The sequence below is a fragment of the Podarcis liolepis genome (assembly GCF_965112155.1).
Source record: "Podarcis liolepis genome assembly, chromosome: 5".
In the NCBI taxonomy this organism is placed as follows: domain Eukaryota; kingdom Metazoa; phylum Chordata; class Lepidosauria; order Squamata; family Lacertidae; genus Podarcis; species Podarcis liolepis.
In genome coordinates, this window is record NC_139556.1 from 81,645,771 (window position 1) to 81,668,749 (window position 22,979).

The window sequence follows — 22,979 nt, forward strand, 5'->3', positions numbered from 1 at the left end:
GTGGGCAGTGATGCTGGTGCGGCTTTGGGTTGCCTGCAGCCAATCTGAAGCCTCGCCACCTGCAGCTGAGGTAAACCTGACACAGCCATGGATGGAGGGGTGGGTGGGTAGCAGGTCTGGACCATGGGCATTGTGATGGGCGCATCACAGGGCTTCAACCGGAGCTTGGTGCGCGCTGCTGCTGGTGGTGCCCTTGGCAGCTGCACTGGAGCAGCTGGAGGGCGAGCTGTGCACTGCCTGTCCATAGCTGTCAACTTTTCCCTTTTCTTGCGAGGAATCCTATTCGGAATAAGGGAATTTCCCTTAAAACAGGGGAAACGTTGACAGCTATGCGCCTGTCCAACTCTCCACATGCATGGCCTGCTCGCCAACCTGGCCTCGGACAACAGGCCACAGCGCGTGTGGTGCACGCCGCCTGGGAACTCTGTGGGGACAGACTGATGGAGCGGCGGCTGCTCGTCAACAACGCTGGTGAGTGAGCGGCACATGCAGACTGTGTTCCTCCTCCAGGTCTGGAGGCAGCTGCGGGACTGGCTTGCAGGGTATTTATATTTTTCAAAATATAGTCCGGCCCCCCACAAGGTCTGAGGGACAGTGGACCGGCTCCCTGATGAAAAAGTTTGCTGACCCCTGATCTAGTGGTATTCTTGTAGATGTTTGCTGGTGCTAAGATAGAGGGGGAAGTTGCTATTCCATTACAGTGGTACTTCAGGTTAAGAACTTAGTTTGTTCTGGAGGTCCGTTCTTAACTTGAAACTGTTCTTAACCTGAGGCACCACTTTAACTAACAGGGCCTCCCACTGCTGCTGTGCCGCCACCGTGCGATTTCTGTTTTCATCCTGAAGCAAAGTTCTTAACCCGAGGTACTATTTCTGGGTTAGCGGAGTCTGTAACCTGAAGTGTCTGTAACCTGAAGCGCCTGTAACCCAAGGTACCACTGTACTATCCTCCATGCTTTGTAGATTATTGCTGCATTGTGCACCTCGTTATATATGTTTATTGCGCTTCATTTGACATGTTGCAAGCTGCTCTGGGAACAACCTTGTGGGCAAATAGCATGCAAATAAATATGACAATGATGAAACCATAAGCTCTGCCTCCTGACAGCACCCAGACCCAAATCATTCCCCTGATAGCCTTCAAAAAACTTTAGCCAAGTTGGGGGAGAGCTTGTAAAAGTCTGAAGAGGATTTCCGCCCCACTTATTATTTAGTTAAAACATCTATACTCTCACAAAAGTTTGAGGTGGCTGACAGACAATTACCTTACAACGAAAAAAACAGCAGTGTGGAACCTTTGACCCTTCAGATTTCGGACTTCAATACCCATCAGCCTCACCCACGATGTTTGGTGGTCAAGGATGTTGGGAGATGTTGTGAAAAAACACCTGGAGAGCCACAGGTTCCCACCGCTGCAATAAAATCAAGGCCTTGCATTTCATGCGATTATTATTCAGGAGCACCTTCATCTCCCATTATTATGCAATACTAAAAGTAACTCTAGCAAATGCTCTTAAAATACATCACTGTTTTGCAATTCCAAGAACCCAGCTGAGAATGTTCCCTCTGCCCCCTTCCGCCTCCATACACGGAGATCCAAAAAGGCTTTTCCCAACCGCTGAGCTAATTTCCAGTCTTGGAGCCCAGCTGAGAGAACACTCCTGAGCCCACCCCACGTATGACTTTGCTGTTTGAAAGACTCTCCCCACCCCTCTGTTTTATCCCTGTTGGCTACAGCAACTCATATTCTAAGACAGGGGCCGGATAAAAGCCCCCTCCCCCAGACTCCACTGATTTTGGCAGAGAAAAAGAAAAGTGGAGACAGTATTGGCGTGGGCAGAGTTTGGAGCCCTGATAGCAATTCAGATCAAGGTCTTCCTGGACCTCAGACTGATCATTTGATGAATGGAGACAGGGAGTAGCTCCCATCCTCAATTGATCTGCATGGGTCACCTAAAGGGCAGGGGATGGGTGCCTCTTTGTCCTCTGCGCATGTGTGTGGGAACAAGCGTGTGGGGTGGCCCCACAGATGGAAGGACTTTTCTGCCAGCCTGACACCCACCTACCACTGGGATCCACTCCCCAGAGGATTGGCAGAGGCTGAATGTAGCCTTCAGACCAAGAAATATTAGCCATCCCTGTTCTTAGATAAGGCTTTGTAGGTGTGGCATCTCAACTGGCCTTCTGCTGGGTAGCTTGGGTTTTGTGGGTGGGGAAAGGAAATGTTTTGAAAGCACCTGCAAATTCTTTATCAGCCTTGCTGTGCCTCCCCCCCCCCCAAAAAAATAACTGGCTTTGTTAAGCCTAATTCTCAGAGAGCCAGCGACAGTTTTCACTGCATGAAAAATGAGCAAGCTGCAGGTCCCTTAATTTTTAATATACGGTGAAACAATATTTTGAAGTTTCATTTCTGTTGTGTACTTAAAAATGAGTACAGATGAGTTTTTCCTGCGCTGCCAAGGCAACCTTAATCTTTCACCTGCAAAAAAAAAGAAAAATTCTTCGACTGACACCTGCCAAAAAAAAAATTACACCACTAAATGTCTTGCAGCACGAACATTTCTATAGCAGATGATAGCATTCATCACATCTTCATTAGGAGGCAATAACCTGCCAAATACTCAGTTTGATGGCGTGCTTGCTGAATAGCAAGAGAGCTTGGCAAAGAGAGGAGTCATAGAATCATAGAATTGTAGAGTTCGAAGGGACCACGAGGGAATCTTTTGCCCAACTTGGGGCTTAAACCCACGCCCCTGAGTGCTTGCTCCATTTAAATTATATGTGTGTGTGTGTGTGTGTGTGTGTGAATGATAGAAAGCAACATTATTTCCATGCTCAAACTATATACATTGGGGTACACACACAGCTGATTGCTGGTTCATACAAAGCACTGTGCAGGTCATCTGATCTGCAGTGTTTTTGTGGGTTTTGGCTCCCTCAGCAAAAAAGTCTGATTTCAAACTATGTAGGGCAAAGGCAGGTCAATTGACAGAGAGGCACCCTGCCCCATCCACTGAACATGGCCTGCCGAGAGAAGGATCTAGATAACCCACCAGATCCATTCCACAGCCACCCACTCACCCACCCACCACCACTTAGCTATCATAACACAGTTTTCTCTTCTTGCCTTCAGTGGATTCTCTTCCTGATTAACACTTCAACATCGGGTTGCTGAGAAGGGAGCTGTAAAGCTAAATGACTGCTTAAGGAAACTTAAAGTGATAATGGATGACTTCTGTTGCGTGCCTTAGGCACTCTCTCAAATTATTTATAAGCACGTGGATAGTGCAGTTATGGAGACAAACAAGCTGCGGGGGAGATTTTGTCTCCCTACAGTAAAACAGGATAAAGAACCGTCGTGTTGACTGGTGAAAATGGTCACCAGGCGGTGGGTGACATGTACAGTATCTAAGCTCCTTTTTATTGCTCCCCTCTGTTTACTCACATTAATTATTTCCTCTTCTGGCAGTGGCAGCTTGTGAGGAGGGACAGAGGACACGTATGTACCTGAGTTGAAATGCTTATCGACAACATGTGGGTGTGAACACGAGGGGCTGTGCCCCAGCTTGCTCTGCTTGCACTTCTGGGAGTTCTCGGTCCACATAGTGCTTAAGCCTTCCTTGTAGAATTTTAAGCATAACCTTGCTAGCGTGTGAAATGAGTGCAATTGTGCGGTAGTTGGAGCATTCTTTGGCACTGCCCTTCTTTGGGATTGGGATGTAGACTGATCTTCTCCAATCCTCTGGCCACTGCTGAGTTTTCCAAACTTGCTGGCATATTGAGTGTAACACCTTAACAGCATCATCTTTTAAAATTTTAAATAGTTCAGCTGGAATATCATCACTGACGTGTGTTGCTATATCTTTAAGATGAAGAGAATCTTAAAAGCAAGCCCCCATAAGGCTGCAGTGTATCTCACAGGAATATACCACCCCCACGCTCAGGGGTTCTTGTAAGTGTGCAGTCCTCCCCTCATCCTATCATAATGATGGACATTTCATTAGTCAACCATGAATTGCAATTTAGCCCTCAGCAGGACGCTTGTGGACTTTAAAAAAACACACACAAGAGAGAGAAACACAGTAATTTCTATACGTGTTTTAAAAGGCAAAGTGGATTTGAGTTCCCTAAAGAGCATGTTGAAGTGGGTGGAACATTTCACCAAGTAATCTAGAATTCTACGTCATCCCAAGAGATCAGTTTTGAGCTCTCTAGCCTGTGATGTTGCGTCAGCCACACGGACAGCTGTAACCTTACAGCATTTTAAATACTACATTTGGTAATTGATAAGTAGTGAAAAGAAGCCAAAAAACCCCACAGCCTATATTAAAAAAAAATATGAACCACCATTGTTTCATTTCCAGGGCTCACTGTAATTTTGAGTTTGTGGAGTTTAAAGATCCATCCAAATCAATGTACCTTAAGGAATGAATGGTGTTCTGTGAAAAAGCTGTACTGGGAAAAGGCTTTTAAAGGGGGGCATTTTTTCATTAGGAAAATTGGTGCCAAGGCAATGAAAGAAAACAAATGTATTTAAGACTCACACACATCAGCATTTATATGGTACTTTGGGAAGGGGGGGGAGGGGCATACACAGCTTTCCCTGTGTGAAAATGTACTTGTCAGGGTTAGACAGGTTTACAGTCTTTCTCATACCGTCCAACATGCCTCAGATGAAAGTAGGGACATTTCTCCCTCTCCTCCAAGACTCCTTGCTCCCCCTTCATTCCCACCCAGGGTGGCCCTGCCTTCTGCCTGCCCCTCCGAGCCAGCCTGGCATGTGGGGCTGAGCCCCACCAGTGGCAGCCTCTTCAAGCCAGGGAGCCAGTGTGGTGTAGTGGTTAAGAGCGGTAGTCACGTAATCTGGGAAACCGGGTTCGTGTCTCCGCTCCTCCGCATGCAGCTGCTGGGTGACCTTGGGCCAGTCACACTTCTGTGAAGTCTCTCAGCCCCACTCACCTCACAGAGTGTTTGTTGTGGGGGAGGAAGGGAAAGGAGAATGTTAGCCGTTTTGAGACTCCTGAAGGGGAGTGAAAGGCGGGATATCAAATCCAAACTCTTCTTCTTCTTCTTCTTCTTCTTCTTCTTCAACTCTTCCTCACTTGCTCTCCAGCAGCCACTACGAGCTGCCCAAGGGAGGAGGCTGACAGTGGCAGCCATGGAGAGGCAACAGGGATGCTCCCTCAAAGAAATGGGTGGCTTTCATAATTCCAGGACTGTCCCTGGAAAATTGGGACACTCGGAGGGTTTTAGAAGGCATCTGGTTGGCTACTGTCAGAAGTAGATGCTGGGCTAGATGAACCATTGGCCTGATCATGGAATGTCCTGCTTTTCCTTAGGACGTCCCTATTTTCATTGGAGAAATGATGGCAGGTGTGAAATAGGGTGACCTTATTTTCAGCAGAGAAATGTTGGAGGGCATGTATGAGTTAGTGTGGCGGTGACCGATGTAGGGACCTTTCCTCCATTGATGGGGGGGGAATGTCCTCCCCTCATTTTGCAGCCTCAATTCATACAGTGGTACCCTGGGTTACAGACGCTTCAGGTTACAGACTCTGCTAACCCAGAAATAGTACCTCAGGTTAAGAACTTTGCTTCAGGATGAGAACAGAAACCGTGGTCCAGTGGCACGGCAGCAGCAGGAGGCCCCATTAGCTAAAGTGGTGTCTCAGGTTAAGAACAGTTTTAGGTTAAGAACGGACCTCCAGAACGAATTAAGTTCTTAACCAGAGGTACCTCTGTATTCTGTTCCTGTAGATGTGACAGCCATTATCTCACAGCTGTGTTTTGTTGTGGGCCCACTGCTGCCATTTAGCGATATGTCGTGCCTCCACAGCAGCCATTTTCTCAAAATTTCAAGTGTGTGCTAAGGGTTATGGATGGAAATTCGTCTGGTTTCCTTAGCTTGGCCCAATGAAGACCAATTTGAGCAGACTTTGTTTTTTGTTTTTGTTTTTAACCCATCTGTCTACCCAAAATCAGCAGGTCTGTGTTGTAATCCTGCAGTGCTCAGCAGTTTATTACACATGTAGGGCAGGTTGAATGGCGTTATTTCTTGGCCAAGTCTCTAGCTCTATGAGCCGCTAAGTTTGATTCCAGCCGAAGTAAGCCATGTTAAGAGAAAAACAGTTCAGGCATGTTTTGCTTTAAAATAACACATGCTCACAGCTGCATAAAATTACCCAGAAGGCTAGAGCTGCTGACGGTTTCTTGAATCAACGATGGAGAGATTGTTAGCAAATTATACCTTTTATCTTAGCAAAACAGGGGGAAAGCACCCAAATTGCTATCAGTACAGCTGATAATTTAAGTGCTCCAGCAGAAAGGTATAATTAAAAGGGAGTTACATGCTACAGAGATCACTTTGAGCCAGGGTCCATGTTTAACGTAGCATGCTCATTAGCCTTAATGATAGTGATCTTTCCTGACATCTTGCTTTATTAATTCTACTGTCTTTTGAGTGTGTTCTCTCACAATAACTGATGCGGGGGGTGGTAATCACACCAAATCACAGATGTACCGAAACCAGATTACTGTAAAGCCTTGCAAAGCATCCAGAAGTTTGAACTGGTGCAAAAATGCAATCTCTGGGTTACGAATATTGCCAATGCATTAATCAGTGTTACTACAGTGCATGCAAAATGCTGGCTAGACTATCCGAAATTGAAGATGCGCAGCACACCTCACGTCAGGTCACACTTCTCTAAATATATCCACTTATTTCCCCAACTACAACATGAAGCTTCAGCAGAAGCCTCTCTGGTAATAAAAGACAATACATCCTTCTTGAAAACAGCTAACGGAAGAGATCTGCGCAGCCCTGCCCCAAATTACAGTATCGTCTCCAGATCCTCAGACGCGCAAATCCAATAATGTCCAGCCCATTCCAATCTTCCTCTTTGTGCAGACATTAAGAAGCCATCCAGTATTGCTTCTTGAGAGGTATTTAGTACTTCAGACTCTTACAGCAATTATCATTGCCTGTGAAACCCATACTTAAGACTTCAGGGTTATGAAATTGTAACAATAAAAAGCTGTTGGAGAATCAGAAGCCTCATCTTTCCAGTTCTGAAAGCGGTGTTGAAATCTCTGCGTGCCATAGGTGAGCCTAGAGGCAAGGAGGAGGGTTTGCCTAAAGGCCAAATGAAGCATGATGATAATTGGGTAATTGCAATTAACATGTCTAGCTTGAAAAAATCAAATAGCAGCCATGGGTGGGGAGAGAAAAAAGTGCACAGGGCAATAAGATCAGGACCCAATGCGTAGGGGAAGTGGTTAACCCTTTCCTCCCATGCTGCAGCCCTGATGGAAATAGTACAGTGGCTGCTATTGGTTCCTGGAAGGAAGTTTCCATTTGTGCCTATGGGGGTTATTGCCAGAGTTTTTTAGGGAGTGGGGAGGACAGATAAAAAAGGCAAAGGAGCCCTGGATGGTTAAGTCCAGTCAAAGGCAACTAGGGGGTTGCAGAGCTCATCTCGCTTTCAGGCCAAGGGAGCTGGCGTTTGTCCACAGACAGCTTTCTGGGCCATGTGGCCAGCAGGACTAAACCGCTTCTGGCACAATGGAACATGGTGACAGAACCAGAGCACATGGAAACGCTGTTTACCTCCCTGCTGCAGCGGTACCTATTTATTGACTTGCACCGGTGTGCTTTCAAACTGCTAGTTTGGCAGAAGCTGGGACAGAGCAACAGGAGCTCACCCCATTGCGTGGATTCAAACCGCCGACCTTCCAATCAGCAAGCCCAAGAGGCTCAGTGGTTTAGACCACAGTGCCACCCACTCCTGGGGAGGACAGATAGACTGCCATTGGTACTATAACAACGGGAGGGTAAGCCCTCCTCCGTATGCACTACCATCCCAGTCCTGATATCAGAAACAAACCCCACAAACTAAACTTGTTGATTGCAATCACATGCAATTAATGTCCCTAGTTTGATCCTCTGACATCCTTCCCACTGCAACCCCCATCTCTGACTGTACCTACATTGCATTCTCAAGTCCAAACTTGATGTGTCAGAGATGCATCTGTGTCTCTAAAGGGAGTCCTGTGCACAGGTGAGGGGCACCAGCACACACTAGGCCTGGGCAATAGATCCATATATCTCCCAGGACCGGTATGAAGAGCAGACTGTGATGAAGAGTTTGGATTTGATATCCCGCTTTATCACTACCCTAAGGAGCCTCAAAACGGCTAACATTCTCCTTTCCCTTCCTCCCCCACAACAAACACTCTGTGAGGTGAGTGGGGCTGAGAGACTTCAGAGAAGCGTGACTAGCCCAAGGTCACCCAGCAGCTGCATGTGGAGGAGCGGAGATGAGAACCCGGTTCACCAGATTATGAGACTACCGCTCTTAACCAGTACACCACACTGTTGCCTTCACTCAGTGGTATACTGCTAGTGAAACCACCGCCACTTCTGAGTCCCTCTGCTAGCAGCATCCGCTGGAAGAAATCAAGGCATCCTTCCTCCAGTGGGTGCTGCTAGCAAAGAGAGGCCAGGCCAAGTAGCCTTAAGCTGCTAGGGAAGGGGCCTTAGAGAGCAGCAAGAAGGCAGGGACCTTCAGTCCTTGCAACTGCCTCTTTGGGGCAAGACCTACTGGGAAGAGTTGCTGTGATCACTAGGCCTGCACTGCTTCGATTTCTTTGAATAAGGGGTTAACTTCACTGACACTGGATGTTTTATTGCTGTCCTGCAAATGCCTCTGGCTCCAGACAGCTGGCTTTGGCCTTTAATGCCTTGAGATCAGATTACCTGAAAGAACTCTTCTTCCTTGATGTCCCTTACCTAAGGACTATCCTCAGAGACTCATCTCCAGATGCCCTCACCGAATGAGGTGTGGCAGACGTGTATTTAGGACAGGACCATTTCAGAGGTAGCACCCCAGTGGAGTGCTCCACTAGGGAGGCCTGTTCATCGCACGTCAGAGAAAATTTTGGAATTATAGAAAATATAGAATGAAAATTGAAGTGCGAGAAAGAAGGGCTGAGCAAGGGTGGGATGTGAACGTTGTGCTTGCAAGAGAACCAGGAGAGAAGGACAAAGTAGCACGTAAGCAGGAGAAACTGTAGGAGGATGAAGGATGAAGGCCATTGCTATGTCAGAAGGGTGCTGTTATGCTACATGACTTAGCCAGACAGAATACCTATTGTTTATGAAAGCTCAAAGTTTAAATATTACTGTGCCTTTTACCTGGCATAATACTTTCCTCTTTTGCATCCATTGCAATGCTTTTAATAAAAGAACGTCCTGTTTTGCTGACCTCCGGAATCTAGATTTTATTGGCCATCCAGGCTGAACCCACAAGGTATTGGGTAGTGAACCCAAATATTTCCCTGACGTTGTTGTTGTTGTTGGCATCTGTCTGCCTCGAGAGGCAATGGAGTGCAACTCTGGGGGTGGAGTCAAACTGCTGCAGTAGCAGCACCAAAGTGACCTCCCCAGGGGGCAAGCCTGGGTAGTGTGAATGGAGGTCCTGGGTTGCCCAGAAGACAAGACCTCTCAGCCTCCCTGAAGTGGTCCAAAGGAAAGCAGAGCGATGTTTGGCACCAGTTTGGCTGCAGGAGTTGCTGGAAGGAGACATACAAGGCGCCATCCAACCATCTTAGAGACTCCACTCCAGAGTTGTATAGAGTTTAACAAACCAGGGTTCCCTGACAACACTTGTTTTCCTTTGCTCTTTTCTGGGCTAGAAGAAAACCTGTTTGTTTTTCCATGCCTTTTAAGGGTGTGTGTTTAATTCATTGGTTTTATTCTCTTCCACTGAGGTTTTCATGCTGCACAAGATCTCCTCCCCTTTTTTCTTACAGTTTATAATTGTACTCTTAATGTTTCTACAAGCCATACAGAAAACTTTATTAATGGGCGATATATAAATACTTCTAATAAATGCACACATGGGGGGTACTATCTTACAAAATGCATATACACCTGGTGTGCAGATACTGGGAAGGTGAAGCTCACTTGCATGTGTGCAGGCAATGTGTGTGAAACATGTATATGATTAGCACGTGTTACTGCCTGCACAGAGATAAATCTGGTAACAGTAATCATATAATTTATTTATTATATCAATTGAAATCTGAGCTAATTGTCTTCTTATTTTGATTCTAGAAACCTTGGAAAGTCTGGATTAAGAGTTTCGTGTCTGGGGCTAGGTGAGTATTTTATTGTTACTTTAAGGATAGAGGGAAGAAATTATACTAGCCATGTTCATCTGCATGATTCTGCTAATGGTAGTAGCTCTGGGTTAAAATGTGAATAATAGTGAGTTTCCCATGTTCTTATTGCCTCTGTTTATTCCATTTCTTAGATGCCCAGTATAATGCAAAAATATATTATGATGAAAAATATACACAAGATTAAAATGGTGACAACAAGCACTTACAAATTATTATACTCCCACAATGCAATCCCAACCATGTTGATTCTGAAGTAGATCATATTGAATTCAGTGGGGCTTACTCCCGGGTAAGTGGGGTTATGATTGCAGCCTAATGCTAAAAGTAACAAACAGATACCCCCACCCGCTTCCAAGCGCATGCAGGCCAACATGATCAGCAAGAAATAACTAGCCACTTAAAACACCCATAAAGATAAGAGAGATGTTAACAAGCAAGTCAAATGCCTGATGCTTAAAAGATGTTAGCAGAGGCACTGGCAGGTGAATTTCCTTGAGGAGAGTATTCCACAAATGGGAGGCCAGTACTGTTTTTGATTTGAAAATTTGCATGAATACATGACACGTGCATTTATTTGACTTCACTTTCTATGAAACTGTGTCAATGTTGCATGCATCTAGTTCATCTACAGGGGCATATAAAAATATTATATTCCATACATCTTGCATATTTTTGTCTTTAGTGCCTCTAAGATCAAACAGCGCTTTCAAACAGATAATCTGCACAGTCAAGAAAGCAGTTTATTTAACATTTTCGAGTCCCATGTATGATGAATTTAAGGGCAGCTAGATTCAGGAACAGTGATTTCAAATCAAGCAAGATTCAGAGTTGTACCCCCGAAAAGAAAAGAATTTTTTCTACTCAGATTTGTAGCTTCCAATGTTCTTATTCAGGGGATATATTTCTGTGTACATATATTGGGCAGTAGACCAAAAAAATCCATCAACTTTCCATTTAGAGGAAGAGCACAATCCAGCCCTATAAGCATGCATTGCAGTGACATTTTCCATAGCTTCAAAGAGACCCCAGTTTGTATGCAGGTCCAACCAGTAATGTGTTCTATGTGTGTCATTTGCTCACTGCCTCTAAATCTAAGACGACTTTGAAATTCATACCTCCAGAGTTTGCTTATCGTATGGGGGCTCTTTCTGAAAACCTTCCACTGCGTGGAATCTGGCACAGCTTAGCATACCTCACTGTGTTGCTATGAGACGTAAGCTTTTCGACGCTGTGGGGTCCATAGATGAGAGTGAAAACATAATAATCAAATTTGACTGCTCCCAAGGCTTTGTGCAACCTGAAATTGGATTAATCCTGAGAAAATGTATCAATTTATAAGCAGAGATATCTAAACGTCCTCAAGACCATACCCTGGCAACAAAGTGTACCCTATAACCTGAAATGCAACCTGTTCGTTGCCACAAAACCCTTCTTTATTTATATGACTTTTCCCATAATCACAGGGCTCTGCTGTCTATTGTTATTATCACAGTGGACTTCAGAAGTAGGTCCGCATGGAAGAGGAATTTGCCAGATTCACACACTGCAACTATTTCTGTTTACCAGGGATATATTTTCTGGTACCAGTCCCTGGTAAATCACTGGACTTTTTGAAACTGATTTATTTTTCCTTCGGGGAATACTAAGTTAAAAATTTGTTAGAGTGCAGTTAAGGTTAGTGGAGAAATTTGATTCAGTTCACATTCAAAGGCAAATCTATCTAATATGTGCTTCCTAAGACATTACAGTATATAAGACACGGGTGGCGCTGTGGTCTAAACCACAGAGCCTAGGGCTTGCTGGTCAGAAAGTCGGTGGTTTGAATCCCCACGATGGGGTGAGCTCCTGTTGTTTGGTCTCCGATCCTGCCCACCTAGCAGTTCAAAAGCCCGTCAAAGTGCAAGTAGAAAAATAGGTACCTCTCTGGTGGGAAGGTAAACAGCGTTTCCGTGTACTGCTCTGGTTCTCCAGAAGCAGCTTAGTCATGCTGGCCACATGACCCGGAAGCTGTCTGTGGACAAACGCCGGCTCCCTCGGCCTATAGAGCGAGATGAGCGCCGCAACCCCAGAGTCGTCTGCAGCTGGACCTAATGGTCAGGGATACTTTTACCTTTAAGACATTTTATATGAACTGAAATATAGCCATCCTTCAAAATCATCACTTCTCTGAGTTTTCTGAGGCAGTTCTCCAATCAAATAATGTGTGCAAAAATGGATGTACTTGAATAATGTGTGCATGGATACATGCATGAGTGAAAATAACATGTATAAATGCCCTATGGTCAGGGGGGGCTACTTATAAAAATATTTGTATTAGATTGCATACAAAACGGTATATGAGGAGAAATTTGCAGTAAAATGCTGGTAGGTGTTTGTTCATGAAAACTTCAAAATAAAATCAGGAACTGGTCCAGAAAACTGGACTTAAGGGTGTGAAAACGAGAAACAGAAAGAAACAAAAAATGACAGGTTTGGTCATCCTTAGGCGCAAACATTTTCATATCATTCAGTTCTGATATCAGTCAAGGGCCAGCACTGCACACCTTTTTTTTCCTGAGCCCAAAGAGGGCTCTGAGGTCTGACTGCACCAGGTTACTAGGCTTTGCGAAGGAGGGGGGTGATGCCTTGGTAATGCTCTTGCAGATGACCTGATTCTAAGTACTGGCAGGCCGGAAGAGGAATGGTGAGTTGAAGGCAAGGCAAAGGAAACCTTCTGGCATGCAGCTGGGGCTGCTGAAAAGGCATCTGCTGGGAGCAAGAGGTGCCATTGTTGGCTGGGAGCAAGACAGGACTGAGGATTTATGGGCAGAACAAAGGAATGCATGTGTAAGGGAAGGTGAGAGGGAATCTTGTTCAGATAAGGTTAAAGAACAGAGGGAAATGCAGAAGAAGCAGAAAGGAGTTAAGTTACACAAAAGGGAGGGCTGGGCAGAAAACCCTGCCTTTAGTATGGGATTAACTTGAACGCCTCTTAAAGATCCAACAATAAAAACATGATAATGTGTAGGATCCTGGCCTTTCTTGAAACCAGTCACACTCTGAAGCAAACGTGAATGGCTCTCATTATAAGGGAGAATTTTACAGATAGTAAAATTCCAACTTTAAGCCCCTGGATCTCAGACAGAATTAACTTTCTTTTATTTCTGGTTTGGTTTGTGTTTGTTTCTATAAGTGTTTTGTTTCTTCTCATTTTGCAATATATAACGGACAAGAACTGTTACATATATCTTGACTGTTTTTGCATGGTGTTATAGATGTAGGGTAAACCGTAGAAATTAATAAATGCTACGGTTTTTGTTATTTTTGATATGAAAGGAGAAAGCAAGCTGCAAAGGAATTCCTAGGCTGGTTTATGGAAACTTTCTGACAGCAAGAGAACAGACTCCCACGAGAGGTGGTGGACTTTCCTTCCTTGGAGGTTTTTAAGCTGAGGTTGGATGGCCGTCAGTCATGGATGCTTTAGCTGAGATCCCTGCATTGCAGGGGGTTGGACTAGATGATTCCATAATTCTAGGAGCCGATGTGGCCTCAGAATAAGCAGGCGAGGGAGCCCAGCCAGCCAGTCCACCAGGCCTTGCTGTTGGGAATGGACGGACAAGCCCCAGGCCCCTATGGGGCAGTGTGAGGAGGCACCTCTCTTTGTGTGGGGGGGGGGTTGTTCAGCTCAGAGACCTGGGACAGCAGCAGCAGCTGCCTAGAAGACTCCCAAGGAGAGGGGAGTGGAGAGGAGGCTGAGGGAACCCTCCACAAGGGAGTGTGTTCGAAAAAGGGTGAGACGCTGCCAGCTCTGCAGGCAAGGGGTGACATAACTGGGCTCCTGAGCCCCACAGGGGTGCCACAGAATGAATGCAGTTGGTTAAGGGAGCCATGGACTCAAAAAGGTTGAAAACCTCTGCATTAGAGGAGTCATGATTGAAAATAATATACATTGTCATGCGGTACAAATAGCACACGACGATGCTCCAATCAAGGAGATCTCTCCAAAGTCCACCATGAAACTGGGGGGAGTCCTTGTCTGTTTTTTCCTGTCTCACAGGGATGCCACCTCATGAGTGCTGAGGCCTTTGGGGGGCCCAAATATTTTTTGGGTGGGGGCAGTTCCCCAAATGTCCCCAAAAATCAGGGGGCAGAGGAGGTCAAGCGAGAAGCTGAGCAAGGTGTGACTTCAGTGGCCTGATGTGGAGGTGAAGGAGGTTCGAAGCAGCCCCCTGCTGGAGGAGGAGGAGGAGCCGCCAGCCATTGAAGCTCCTCCTGACATCACACATGATGTCACGCTTGTGACGTCAGCCCCCCATCACCTTTGCATGTGATATAAAGAGTTGCCATGCTGTGTAAAAAGAAGAAGAGCTTGCACTTCCTTTTGCTGTGTGGATTTGGCATGTTAGTTGTTCTGCCAGTGCCACTGACCAGATCCTAACGCTTCAACTGTTAGACCTTTAGCCGTTCGCCAGCATCTGGCAGTTTCCAGATGGGCTGCTATTAGCAGAAACAGCAGCATATATTTATATACAGTGTAGGGTTGGTTGTTTTTAAATTCTCACACTGCAGCTGTTGTCCCACACTTAGGCTTTGGTTACCTTTGAGGGAAAGATGAGGCTTGTAATGTAAATTTAATCTTTTTTTCTTTCTCCTTTGAAAATAGCAAAGTTCTAGCTCTCATGGCTAGAAGGGGGGGAAATGAAAATGTGTTGACTTAATAGCAGGAGCAGCTGGCCGGGCAGTAGGATGGCATTTGCGATATTGTGGAAGACAATTGTTATCGTGAGGAGATTAAGGTGGTGCCTAGCAATTGCCCTTCTCATGCCCAGATCATGTCTAAATCCTGAGCCGTTAAGTGGTTAATTCTGTTTATTCCACAAATAAGCAGCCTAGTTTCTCATGAGATAGAAATGTGCATGAATGTTTATCTTTAAGATAAGGCTGCAGCTGACACCTGGAGTAAAGAGTCCTTGGAAGTTATCTGTGTTGACTTCCTGCCTAGTATTATTTAGTATTTCAACTCTGATGGGAAGTGGATGTTTTACCCAAACACAAGCTGTGGTTTACGTAACTTTGGTGAAGATGGGCCCCAAGGGCATATAAGCCCCAGGGACTGTGTTAGTGAGAACCTCTGGACGGTCTTCAGGGGTCATGCCTGTTCCTGAGAGAGTTCCCAGGAACCCAAAAAGCCAAGAGGCATGAGATTGTGACAAAGCTGTGTAGCTTTGTTTGACGTACTTAATGAAATATTTAACCCTCTCTCCATTTATGTCTTCATTGTGTTCAAAACCCTAAAAGAACCGTTGCCCCTTTGGCAATACACTGACCTCCCCATCACCAGCATTGCTGGGCTTACTGGGAGAGACGAAGGCAGTGGTGAGGTCAGAGCAGTGCAAACACATCAGCTGAGCCAGTCCAGTGCTCCCAACCATGATGGGTTGCAGCTCACCAACCATCTCACAGCCCTTTCCCTGGTATGCTGCAGCTATGACAGTGAAGGGAGGTCAGATAGCAGCCACTGCCCTCACCGGCTGACCACTATTGCTCAAATCTTTACTCATGAAAGGTAGATGCAGAGTTCCCAGTTATCAAAATGTAGTACTTTGTCATGCAGATCTCCTGTCATTCCAGATCTATTTGCCTTATAGCATTTGAACGGGCAGCTTTCTGTCAATGATGGGGGAGGTGGGTATGGGACATGGAATTGCTGATGGTGACAAATCCAGAATTGGGACTTTACAGCTGGAACAAATAGAGCTACAGTGGTACCTCGCAAGACGAATGCCTCGCAAGACAAAAAACTTGCAAGACGAAAGGGTTTTTTGTTTTTTGAGCTGCTTCGCAAGACGATTTTCCCTATGGGCTTGCTTCGCAAGACGGAAACGTCTTGCAAGTTTGTTTCCTTTTTCTTAACACCGTTAATACAGTTGCGACTTGACTTCGAGGAGCAACTCATAGAACGCGGTGTGGTAGCCTTTTTTGAGGTTTTTAAAGACTTTGGTGATTTTTGAAGCTTTTCCAAAACTTTCCCGACACCGTGCTTTGCAAGACGGAAACAATCGCAAGACGACAAAACTCGCGGAACGAATTAATTTCGTCTTGCAAGGCACCACTGTATTTGAATAGAATCATAGATCTGTAGAGTTGGAAGGACCTCAAAGGCTCATCTAGTCCAATGGACTAGAGTTGTTTATTCTATGTGCATAGTCAAATGTGGCCTAGCAAATACATATCTTTGCTATGTGAAAACATGCACACACAGAGAGACACACACATGCAATTTAGGCAGATACAAAGCTGTTGTGGTAAGACATTGCAAGTGGATTTTTATTTAACAGGAGGGCGGGGAAAGCAGCCTGCAGACCATTCCCTTCTTTTGAAAGATCTAGAATTAGGGAGATCATGAGATTTGTTGCTGTTGTTTTAAGAGATGTAAAAATATAATACAGCAGCGTAAAACTAAAGAGGCCAATTCTACTTGATTTGCCCTTTGAAAATGAAACACATGGCTGCTTGCCATAGCAATTACTAGAAAAATGACATTCCGGAAGAAGTTCTAGCGGACAAGGAGCCTTTGATGCACGGAAAGAAAGAATTGGCAATAGGGGACTCGTACATGTCCAGGTGAATATGTGATCTTCCCCTCACAACCCACCCCAATTCACTTGCTCGTAACTTAAAATGCCTTCATGGTTCCCTTTAGCTAGCAATCAATTGGCAAATGCCAAATATTTACGGTTACTTTCTAAGCCCAGAGACGTTTTAGTAACAACATATTTATCAGCAAGCCTGCAACAGTCTGATATTCGGGGATACAGTTTGCCGCACTCGCTGCTCGGAAGAGGAAATCCTTAATCCATTAATTGTTCCAAAGAAGCTCAGTATACTGGTATATATGAACTGCTCTTACTCTGCTCTCCACCTCCAGATCTTGAGTCATACATTTTGGCTGCAGTTAACATGGGCATATGCAGAACACACATGGGGGCACTGCAGTGGCCCTTTTGAACAGCGCTGTCGTGGAGTGCTTGGCACCAGATTACAACAGTCAATCACTGAATGGTCAAACAGTTATCTTGAATCAGTTTTATGGTGCTCCACTGCCTACTGAAGGGGAATATTGTTGAAGTGATGGGATTATCAACATGCCCCATATACCCCCACTTGGCCACATCAATCTGCAAAACCAGCACTGTTATGAGTGCCCCATAATACCTATTTCACACTTTTAAGAAATCTTTTTTAGTGTGGCAGCACCTACGCTTCAGAACTCCCTGCTTATTGGCATCCAGTAGGCTCCTTGGCTGAATTATTTTTGCTTAAAACATTTTCGTTTAGGCAGGTCTATCCAGACATATAGAAGTTGCATCTGTTTTAACTCTTTTCCCTCTATTGTTGATTTTAATAATCTTTTGAATGTTTTAAATACCAGTTCTGAACTGCTTTTAATCAATGTTTTTTAAAGTTTTGTTTTATATATTTGTACACCACTTAGAAGAGGACGCATGTGGCACTGTGGTCTAAACCACAGAGCCTAGGGCTTGCTGATCAGAAGGTCAGCGGTTCAAATCCCTGCGACAGGGTGAACTCCCAGCTCCTGTCCACCTAGCAGTTCGAAAGCACGCCAAAAAGTGCAAGTAGATAAATAGGTACCGCTCCGGCAGGAAGGTAAACAGCGTTTCCGTGCGCTGCTCTGGTTTTGCCAGAAGCAGCTTAGTCATGCTGGCCACATGACCTGGAAACTGTCTGCGGACAAATGCCGGCTCCCTTGGCCAGTAAAGCAAGATGAGTGCCACAACCCCAGAGTCGTCCATGACTGGACCTAACAGTCAGGGGTACCTTTACCTTTACTTTTACACCACTTAGAGGGTTCTTTTTTTAAAAAATCAATGAAGCAGTAATAGTACCTCTCTATTCTGCCTTGGTCAGGCCACACCTGGAATGCCGTGTCCAGTTCTTAGCACCACAATTTAAGAAGGGTATTGACAAGTTGGAATGTATGCAGAGGAGGGCAACCAGGGTGATCAAGGGTCTGGAAACCAAACCTTATTAGGAATGGTTGAAGGAGCTGGGTATGTTTAGCCTGCGTATGAGGAGACTGAGATCAGATATGATAACCATCTTCAAAGGTCTGAAGGGCTATCACATGGAAGGTGGAGCAAGCTTGTTTTCTCCTTCTCTGGAGGCAGAACCCAAATCCATGGCTTCAAGTTACAAGAAAGGAGATTCTGACTAAACATCAGGATGAACTTTCTGATGGTAAGAGCTGTTCAGCAGTGGAATGGACACCCTCGGAAGGTGATGGGCTCCCATCATTGAAGGCAAAGGGATGCCTTAGTTGAGATTCCTGGCCTGCAGGGGGTTGGATTAGAAGACTCTACAGTTCTATGATTCTATGAGCTACATGGAGCAATGGTCTGACTCAGTATAAGGCAACTTCCTATGTTCCTAAGGAATTATCTATGTAACTCAGGATCATCCACATAATCGATAGCACCCTGTTCTGTGACATATCCTTATTTCAGCATCTCAAGGGTTTCAAGATATAGAAGGGAGGAGAGAATCCTCTTATTAGTTTTTTTAAGTTGTTGTTGTTTAGTCGTTTAGTCATGTCCGACTCTTTGTGACCCCATGGACCAGAGCACGCCAGGCACTCCTGTCTTCCACTGCCTCCTGCAGTTTGGTCAAACTCATGCTGGTAGTTTCGAGAACACTGTCCAACCATCTCGTCCTCTGTCGTCCCCTTCTCCTTGTGCCCTCAATCTTTCTCAACATCAGGGTCTTTTCCATGGAGTTTTCTCTTCTCATGAGTACTTTGTTTTTTAGGGGGGGGGCTATAATTAATGTAAAGGTAAAAGGTAGAGGATCCCTGGACAGTAAAGTCCAGTCAAAGGCGATGAGTGCCACTATGGGGTTGTGGCGCTTATCTCGCTTTCAGGCTGAGGGAGCCGGCATTTGTCCACAGGCAGCTTTCCGAGTCATGTGGTCAGCATGACTAAACCACTATTGAGGACCGTGATGAGTGCCAGAGCACATGGAAACGCCGTTAACCTTCCCTGCCAAAGTGGTACCTATTTATCTACTTGCACTGGCGTGCTTTCGAACTGTTAGGTTGGCAGGAGCTGGGACAGAGCAATGGGAGCTCACCCCATCATGGGGATTCGAACCGCTGACCATCTGATCAGCAGGCCCAAGAGGCTCAGTGGTTTAGAACACAGCACCACCCACATCCTTATAATTAATATAGGACCTTTGAGGCAATTTTACCCAAGACTTCAGCACCACAGGATAGTGTCTACCCTTCCAGAAACAAAGTGATCAAAAACGTTGGAAATGACCTTATTCTCTTGCCCCCGTCATGCTGGCTCCACCACCCTTAGGAATGCCTAGTGTGTGGAAAACAATATCCTTAATCCATTAATATTTCTAGCTTTTCCTTTGATGTTTAAATTGCTATTTTATCTCTTGCCCTGGTTTCTCACACTTGCTGCTTTCGGTTTTGTGATACAATTCTAGGGTAGCTTTTGTTTGTTATTCCAGTCAATTCATGCTAGAGACAGTTAGCTGTTACTTTCTCCCTGAGTTGAATCAGACAAATTGCTATGCAGCATGGAAGCCCAGGCACCTACATAGATCTCTCAATTACTGGGCATGTTTGAGTAGACAGTGTTTAGGTGAATCATAGACCATGCAGGATTAAACCTTCAATATTTGCTGGGATACTCTAGAGTTTTCATAGGAGTACTGAAGTGATTGTTTTTAGTCTAATTGGCAGTCATTAGAGAAACGCATTAAAGTTGCTACCAGGCTGTCAGTATTTTGCAGGAGGAATTCAGGCACATACTGGAAATGTAGGTTTGTGCTATTCAAGTGGATTAAAGGTTTGTCACTTTGCACAACAAATCCAGGTGCAGTTTTTTTTTAAAAAATACAGTGGTATCTCAGTTTACGAACTTAATCCATTCCGGAACTCTGTTCTTAAACCGAAACCATTCTTAAACCAAGGCATGCTTTCTCTAATGAGGCCTCCCGCCGCCGGTGCCCTTCCACCATTCGGATTCCGTTCTTTGACTGAGGTAAAGTTCTCAAACTCGGACACTATTTCCACTTTTGAGGAGTTTGTAAACCGAATTGTTCTTAAGAAGAAGAAGAAGAAGAAGAAGAAGAAGAAGAAGAAGAAGAGGAGGAGGAGGAGTAGTAGTAGTAGTAGTAGTAGTTTGGATTTGATATCCCGCCTTTCACTCCCTTTAAGGAGTCTCAAAGCGGCTAACATTCTCCTTTCCCTTCCTCCCCCACAACAAACACTCTGTGAGGTGAGTGGGGCTGAGAGACTTCAGAGAAGTGTAACTAGCCCAAGGTCACCCAGCGGCTGCATGTGGAGGAGCGGAGGCGCGAACCCGGTTCACCAGATTACGAGACTACCGCTCTTTAACCACTACACCACACTGGCTGTTTTTAAACCGAGGTACCACTGTAATAAGAATCATCTGGTTTTTATAGTTAAGAAAGTGACCAGGGAATGCACAAAAAGTGTTGGGTCAGGATGAATGCTTGTCGTCATGGAAGCTCCCCACAAATGAATCAGAACAAATGTTCAATAAAGACTGGACATAAGCTTGCATATACACCATGCCATCGAAGCACATTCAAAACACATCATTCCCCTCACATAAAGAATCCTGTGGGAACTTTAGTCTGTTCCAATGGTAAAGCATGAAACTCTTAATCTCAGAGCTGTGGGTTCAAGCCCCACATTAGCCAAAAAGATTCCTGCATTGCAGGGGTTTTTGACTAGATAGCTCTTGTGGTCCCCCTTCCAACTCTACAATTCTATGATTCTATGTATGCTGGGAGTTGAATGGTAAGCTATAGCTCCCAGGGTGAGTGTTAAACTGTAGTACCCAGTGCTGTGTACTTTAGGCCACGATGTGGGTAGAGCCTCAGTCCAAACTTCAGTGTAAGCTTTGCCAGATTGGAACCAAATGGTAAAAGGTCTGAAGTTTCTAACCTTTGCCCATGAGAAGAAGAGGGAGTGCTCCCACTGCCAATCCATGGTTTACCATTATTTCTGAATATGTAATTATCAATATTGAGAAAGAAATCTCCAGAAGGCAAGTGGATGAGAAATAAAATGGCAGTTTGGTGCCCAGCTGCAGTGATTTCCTGCATCCATAGAATTTCTACCGCAGTGTCCCAAGTTGTTGTTGAACTCCAACCCCCATCATCCTCAGTCAGCTTGGTCCATGGACAAGAATGATGGGAGTTGTAGTTCTGGAACTTCTGGAATGCCACTGTCAGCCAGAGCAGACAATACTGTGGTAGGTGGACCAATAGTTTGATACCTGCATTTGGCTGCTTTGTATGTTCCTAAGTAAACATCTGTTTTCACTGCCTGGTACCTAGATAAGTGACAGCTCCTCCACTAGCAGATAAAGCAATTCAAAAATTGGAAGTAATATGCTCATATGCTTGGCTCTTTGTGCTTTGGGATTTTCATCTCCCAGTGTTTACAAGTTACCTCTGCCTATGAGGTTTAAAGCACTTGCATGTAAACATTTTCAGGTTTCCTCGGTTGCTTTGGTAACATGTCATTTTTGAAAGAATCATAATGGAGAAATTACTGGAAGGCTGAAATGGCTTAATGCGAAGGATTGCAAGAGATTTCAAGGACAGTGAAGCAGCCCCTGAAAGTAATATTTGAAAGTGGAGAGCATGAGCCCTGTCAATGGTTTCTTAGGCACCCTCCTTAAATCCTTAAAATGGGCTCTAGTCAGTGTTCGGCTGGGTTTATCACAGACACACTCCCCAGCTGTTTCATTGCTTCCAGCTAAGCTACCCAGAAAACCAGGGAGCTGATGTGACTGGATTGTTTGTTTGTTTGTTTATATGCCACCCATCTGACTAGGTTTCCCCAGCCACACTGGGCGGCTTCCAACAAATTAAAACACAATAGGACATCAAATATTAAAAACTTCACTTGGGCAGGGCTGTCTTCAGATGTCTTCTAAAAGTCAGATAGTTGTTTATTTCCTTGACATCTGAAGGCAGGGTGTTCCACAGGGAGGGCGCCACTACCGAGAAGGCCCCCTGCCTGGTTCCCTGTAACCTCACTTCTCACAATGGGGGAACTTGCCAGAAGGCCCTCGGAGCTGGAGTTCAGTGTCTGGGCTGAATGATGGGTGTGGAGAAACTCCTTCAGGTATATAGGGCCAAAGCTGTTTAGGGCTTTATTCAAAATGCTTCACATACATTTAGCAATCTCCACAACTGCTGGTGGTTGTTCATTATCACAAATGTGTCAAATGTACATTTTAGGATTTTAAAAATATGTTTAGAAATGTGCCCATTGAGATAGGATACATATATTTATGGGGGGGGGGGAATGAGATGGACTGGGTATATGAATCAATAGATGAGAAACTGACACAGTCCAGAAATAGACTGATCTGCCTGTCCCTACAGGGGTGACATTTGAACGCTGGAGTTTGTAGCTCAAATCTCAGTTTCTTAGCTGCAGTATGGTACGCTAGCTTTCACCTAATGCACAACCTCGTGCATATGTCAATGCACAAATAAATTAAAATGCATAAGCATAAATAAAGGTCAAATAAATGTTCCAACAACAAACTGGCTTGTATGAGGGGACCGTGGACAAATTTATAAAATACACAGAGAGGCTAGTTTTACTCAAGAATGTAACTAATGATCAACTCTATTTCCCCAAGTTCCAAAGCTTAACTATGCAGCTGAATATTGGAATTAACAGAGTGAATCATATTAGCATTGTGAATCTGCCTTTCTCCAGTGCTAGAGTAAATA

The 22,979-nt window shown here is 45.0% G+C and overlaps 1 protein-coding gene across 2 annotated transcripts in view; it reads left to right on the forward strand.

The window, feature by feature from the left end:
* The window catches only part of KCNAB1 (potassium voltage-gated channel subfamily A regulatory beta subunit 1), a 193,516-nt gene that overhangs the window by 113,566 nt on the left and 56,971 nt on the right, over nt 1-22,979 (forward strand). For both annotated transcript variants that reach the window (XM_083504447.1, XM_083504448.1), the window contains exon 2: nt 10,114-10,157. In XM_083504447.1, the coding sequence (XP_083360573.1) occupies nt 10,114-10,157 (44 nt within the window). The remainder of the gene's footprint in view (nt 1-10,113; nt 10,158-22,979) is intronic.